The sequence below is a fragment of the Engraulis encrasicolus genome, chromosome 19, assembly GCF_034702125.1.
Source record: "Engraulis encrasicolus isolate BLACKSEA-1 chromosome 19, IST_EnEncr_1.0, whole genome shotgun sequence".
Lineage (NCBI taxonomy): Eukaryota > Metazoa > Chordata > Actinopteri > Clupeiformes > Engraulidae > Engraulis > Engraulis encrasicolus.
The window spans coordinates 11,404,611-11,410,788 of record NC_085875.1 but is presented as its reverse complement, the minus strand read 5'-3'; the positions used below and the strand labels follow the sequence as shown (position 1 = coordinate 11,410,788).

The following is a 6,178-nucleotide window of genomic DNA, read 5'->3' as shown; positions in this document are numbered from 1 at the left end:
TGTAATCGTACCCGTGTTACTGAGTAACCACCCCACTCCTAAACTAGTGCTTTCATACGACCTGACAGTTAATGTGTTTGGGTAGAGGGCAGAGCCCAAGGAACAATGTTAGGTGTTTCACGTTGCCTCATAATGTGCACCGTGGCCCAGATGTAGCTTTAACGACTGGGCACTGGACTGCTATGCGGGCGACCCGGGTTCGATTCCCGCCCGGGTCATTTCCCGATCATTCCCCCTCACCCTCGTTTCCTGTCATCTCCCACTGTCCTGACTGAAAAATAATAAAATTTCAAAAAATGTTTAAAACAAATAAATAAAATTATGTGCACCGTTCCGCCAGTGGGACTGGCACGCTGTCCTAGTCATTGAAAAGACTTAACTATAGCACTAAAATACTCTACAATGCACTAAAAGATGTATTTATTAATACATTATTATTTAGCCATAGCCATTTTGATAACTACACATTTCTAACAAAGACATGTAGCCCCATAATGGATGCCTTTACACCAGTGGAACGGCTGTAAGGCCGGCCGCACATTGGCTCCGACAGCACTGCGGCGCACTTTCGCTTCCGACAGAATTCGGATCCCCAAACCCAATTTGACACGAACATAGCATTGATAGTCAATGAGTGGGGCCGACAAAAATAGAACTTATCTCTAATTGCTATCCGACATCGGCGAATGTCCGCGGACATCAGCGCCGGTGTGCGGGGTTCTATTGAAAACAATGGAATCGAACTTTTGCGGAGCAGTGCTCAGCACTTTGTCGGAGCCAATGCGGAAGCCCATAGTCGTTGAAAATGTAACTACCATAGTACTACATCATTATCACAACACAGGGCCTTCAGTCATGCACTACTATGACTGTCATTGCTATTCTGGTAACAGCAAATGCTGTTATGTGTCTTAAAGGGACAGTTTGGCTACACAATCCTTCAACATGGTACAGTTGTGATTCGCTCACGCTACTCCGTTTATGAAATAAACGGGGCAGCACGACGAATCAGGATCGTAGGGAGGGACTTGTCAGTACCTGGTGATGCCACATTTATCGAACGCAACTCCCTCCCCCAGGGTAGTTCGGCTGTGCCCAGCCCTTTCTGAGATATGAGCTATTCTAATGGGGGCATGCGTTTGTTTATCATTTTTAAAAAATGAAACAGTAATTTCAGCGGTGTTATCCAAAATACCTCCAAATTGATTTTCCCAAAAGATGTTCTGCTGTTTGCTAGTTGTCTGACCTGGCATGTTTTACGTAACCTTTTGGCATGTTTTTGGGAATAAAGCTTAAAAATGTTTTTTTTGAAATGTAATGTCATTCAAATGAGCTGCCCCCATTACAACGTGACCAGGATCTCGTGACTAAACCCCGGCTGAAGAAGAAGAGTGAAAAAAAAATCTTCCAGTAGCCTGTTACTGACAAGTCTAGTGGTTCACCAGTGTAAGTGATTGCTATTACTGGTAACTGCATGTTGAAATTGACCAAACTGTCCCTTTAACAAGTTTTTAACGGCACCCCAGATACAGTATGCATGAATGACAGTGTGAAGGAGAGCACCTACTCTGTATTCCTGCTGTTGGTATGGGATTCGAATCTTCAATCTCCTGGTTGTCAGAACAACTCCCTAACCATTAGAGTATGCCAACCACAAAAACTAATAGATGGATGGGGACACCCACGTCCTCGTTAAAGCAGAGGGATGAAGGGGTTACCCAGGCCTTTGAGCATCATCAAGCGGACAGGTCAAAACCAAGCATGTTCAAAGTGACATAGTAACAGAGAATCCTCCATTTGAACACAATCACACACAATTCACACACAATTCACACACAATCCTATTGATGGTGGATGCTCTGGCTCGCATGCCCTATGTTTCAGTATGGCGACAGCTGTTTGATATCCTGAATCGATGGACTGCTTTCTCTCTTTTTTCCATTTTTCTTTGCACGTTGCTCCAGAAGGCATTATGGTTAGCCCATTGAAACCAGTTTTCTGACAGTTTTGTTTTGTTTCTAACCTGCACTTCTATATTTTTAGAGAACCCCTTTGTTGGTTTGGTTTACATTCATGTCCTTGATAATACATATAAATAGTTATATTACATAAATAAAATAAAAAATATGCAAATTTGATAGCTTTGTATTAAATAAAAATGAATTAAGATTATTTTCGGAAAAGGCACTTAGGGGGTTTTGCCTCTGAACTCTTCATGTGTCTAAGAGAGAGAGAGAGAGAGGGCATGTTTGTATGTGGGGGTGGGGTGTTGTCAGACTGATGTGTGAGAACAGATTATCTGGGCAGATCCTTTCCGATGCTCTCTGTCTTTTTAAAGCTTTCGGTGGCTCCAGAGACAGACAGAGCGAGAGAGAGTGACCTCTATAAGCTGTGTCCGTGTAATGGCAGAGGGCAGACAGGTGGACAGTCAGACAAAATAGCCGCTGCAAACAGAGTGTGAGGTTTCACCTGACAACACTGGCCCACTTATTGTTACCCGTGTCACTGTGTGTTGACTGTGTCTTTGACAATGACACGGATGGATTTCAACACAGAACATTGTTAAAGCGATAATAATAATAATAATCAAAATAATAGTTATAATAAATTAAATGATATTTAAATGCCTTTAGGAGTATGTAGAGTCTACCTTTACCTTTGTGAAAGCTATGTCATTAGTTATTTAAACACAGTGGAATATCTTAATCCTCAATCTTATCCAACCTCCAACACCACCACCTGCAAATGTGCATACAATGAAAGGTAATTCATTTAGAGAATTGCCAGCAAACGTTGGACTTTGGAAAGCTACGCTAGCCAGTCAACACAGAATTGAAGAAGCATCCACTCCCCCCAAACCCCAAACACACACACACACACACACACACACACACACACACACACACACACACACACACACACACACACACACACACACACACACACACACACACACACACACACACACACACACACACACACACACACACACTTCAATACCCCTTACCTCACCCACCCATCAATGAACCCAATTCAAAAATGCAAATGCTTCCCCTCGGCTAATAATAAACCTTCACTAGCACATGTTCCCTTGACATGTGAGGAGCTCTTTTCCAACATGCTATAAAAGCCATTTAAAAACAATTTCCATATATATATATATATAATTATTATTATTTTTTATCTGATTTTAAGACAGCATCTGGAAAGTTGGAACTGGAATAATGCTATCTGATATTTCCGTAAAATATTCAAACATTAAAATGCATGATTCCAATGGTGTTAACAGAGAAAGACAATAAAAAACTCTTTACACTGTATGTATCCACAATGCTGTATGTATCCATTTTCAAAACGATCAAAACATTGAGACAGTAAAAACACAATTTTGAAAATGGATACGTACATACAGCGTTTTGGAAAAAAAAAGCTCTTCATGTGTCCCTCCTACCCCCCAAGCCCCAACTCCTCCTCACCAGCCCCTTCTGCCGCTCCTCTGAACACGTTCTCCATGAGAGGCAGCCATCAGCCCATTGTGGATGTCACCTGCGGCCATCGCGCCAGTGGCCTCCCCCACTGCGGCGCTGGGCTCTTAGGGCCCCCGGGGTACCAGAGGAGAGCGAGGAGCCCCCGCCGTGAGGGGAGGACAGACACAGAGAGGAGCCGGTGGGGGTGCTCCACTGGTGTGTCACCTGCAGCTGCGGGCGGGCGGGCAGGCAGGCAGGCAGGCAGGCAGGCAGGCAGGCAGGCAGGCAGGCAGGCAGGCAGGCAGGCAGGCAGGCAGGCAGGCAGGCAGGCAGGCAGGCAGGCATCAGACACCATCAAGCAACACATCAGGCACCGACCCTCCGCATAGATGTTTGGTTCCCCTGAGGCCAGAGGCGCATCTTGCCACCAGGCAAGGCAGGCAGCCGCTTGGGGCCCCCAGATAGTGAATAACAGCCCACACTGTACAGTATTGCAGATTTTGGTTCAAATGTTCCCTCTTTTGCATTTTTGCTTGGGGCCCCACCTGACCCTAGAATCGCCTCTGCCTGAGGCGGTAATGTGTGTGTGTGTGTGTGTGTGTGTGTGTGTGTGTGTGTGTGTGTGTGTGTGTGTGGGGGGGGGGGGGGGGGGGGGGGGGGGGGGGGGGGGGGGGGGGGGGGGGTCCAGGCAGTAGTGGAAGGTAGGATGGATGATAGACACTATACAAGAAGCAAAGGAGGGCATATTAGGACTGTGAGAAGTTCTACAGCTTGTATTAACACACACACACACACACACACACACACACACACACACACACACACACACACACACACACACACACACACACACACACACACACACACACACACACACACATCTCACTATGTATCCATTTTGAAAAATATTCTAAAATTAATAATGTCAATGCAATCACCTATTTTGTTTTTTTGAAGGACAATACAATAAAAAAAAAAATGAAAATGCATTTAAATGTCAGTGTTTTGTAAGAGCTGTCCATTATTTACCACAGCACTGTTGCATCCAGGTGTCACTATGTTTAGGTGCGTACTGTCAATGGGTGCGTACTCACACTCAAACACACATACGTACATACAGGATATTAGCACAATATTTTTACCTTTGTGATCTTTTTCTTCTGCCTACAGGCATACATGGGGAACACAGTCCATTTCTCCTCTCTCCATTCGCCCTTGATTGCTCGATGATCTTCTCTCTCTCTCTCTACAATCTCCTCTCTCTTCCTCTCATCATCGTATCACATCTCTCCTCTCTCTACTCTCAATCTCTCCTCTCCTCTACCTCCTGCTCTCTCTCTCTCTCTCTCTCTCACTCTCACCCACACACTCACACAGAGGCATATGTTGTATTCTAGCTTGCAGCATATTCATCAGCCACCCAGGTAAACAGCATCTATTCCACTCTCTAATTGTGGCCCTCCTCTCCTCTCATTAGCACTACGAGGGGGCTTCACGTGATTCACATTCCTCAGATAACGATCCCGGAGTGTGTGTGTGTGTGTGTGTGTGTGTGTGTGTGTGTGTGTGTGTGTGTGTGTGCGAGAGAGAGAGAGAGAGAGAGAGAGAGAGAGAGAGAGAGAGAGAGAGAGAGAGAGAGAGAGAGAGAGAGAGAGAGAGAGAAAGAGAGAGCAGGAGATGGAGACAGAGCAGGGAAGTGAGAGAGTAGAAGAGGGAGGGGATGTAGCAAGAGAGGGATAAAACAGAGGAAGGGAAGTAGAGAAAGAAAGAGAGAGAGAGAGAGAAGCGGAGCAAGGGAAAGCAACTGTCTAATTAACATGGGAAAAGAAATTGATTTGATGCTCATAATTTCATCATGCAAAACGAGGTGGTTATTTAAATGTTGTGCCTTCGTCTGAAAAAAAAAGAAAGAAATTAATTGGCACAGGTGATGATGGGAGAGGGGTTTGAGCGCTTGACATTTGTAGGGACGAGGGAGTAGGCAGTTACAACATGCTTGAATTTGAATGAATCCTAGTTGCCCGCAATCAGATGCTGTAATTATTCTGATAATGAGCCACACGCTCAGAAGCGAGCCTTGTATTTCGTTGTTTGACAAAACAGAGAGTATGGTGAAACTTTGGAAAGACATTTAGGAAGAGGCACATATCTGTAGTTTGTTCATGTGCTCTGTTCTTCTTAAACATAAATAATTTCACTCTCTACCAGTATAATGAGATGAAATGAAATAATCTTAAATGTTGAATCTTATTTACTTTGGATGGAGGCTAGTGTTGTATTGTAATGTACTGTAAAGAGTCAGCAGTCAGAATGTTCCTATAGCATAGCCGGAATGGCATACAGGGCATTTGCCTGGTGGGCCGACAGTGTCCAAGGGCCAATAATGTTTTTGTTTCTGCTTTTTAAATCTTTTTATTTTTTATTTTTAAATTTTGTTTTTGTTTTGGTTTATTTTCATCATTAGAGAATTTTCCACACTTAAAATGGCTTTGATCTATCTCTAATATAGACTGGTCTGAGCCAATTATAATATAGGCTAGTAAAAAAAAACGTTGTGTCCTGTAGTACTGGTATGTTCCCACCATTCCTCTGAAACAACACAATCAGATGAGTTAACGGTTGCTTGCTCAGTAATTCAGTTAAACGTTTCCCAGTCATGGTGTGAATGTGTTTGTTTATATTTTTTGAGAATGAGAATCGCCGCTGAGCCA

The 6,178-nt window shown here is 44.0% G+C and overlaps 1 protein-coding gene across 1 annotated transcript in view; it reads left to right on the top strand.

Annotated features, from left to right (window-relative positions):
* LOC134435204 (ryanodine receptor 3-like) overlaps window positions 1-3,639 on the top strand; it is a 414,716-nt gene extending 411,077 nt beyond the window's left edge. Inside the window, exon 110 of the mRNA XM_063184070.1 lies at window positions 3,460-3,639. Within this exon, the coding sequence (XP_063040140.1) occupies window positions 3,460-3,639 (180 nt within the window). The remainder of the gene's footprint in view (window positions 1-3,459) is intronic.
* The last annotated feature ends 2,539 nt before the right edge of the window (window positions 3,640-6,178 follow it).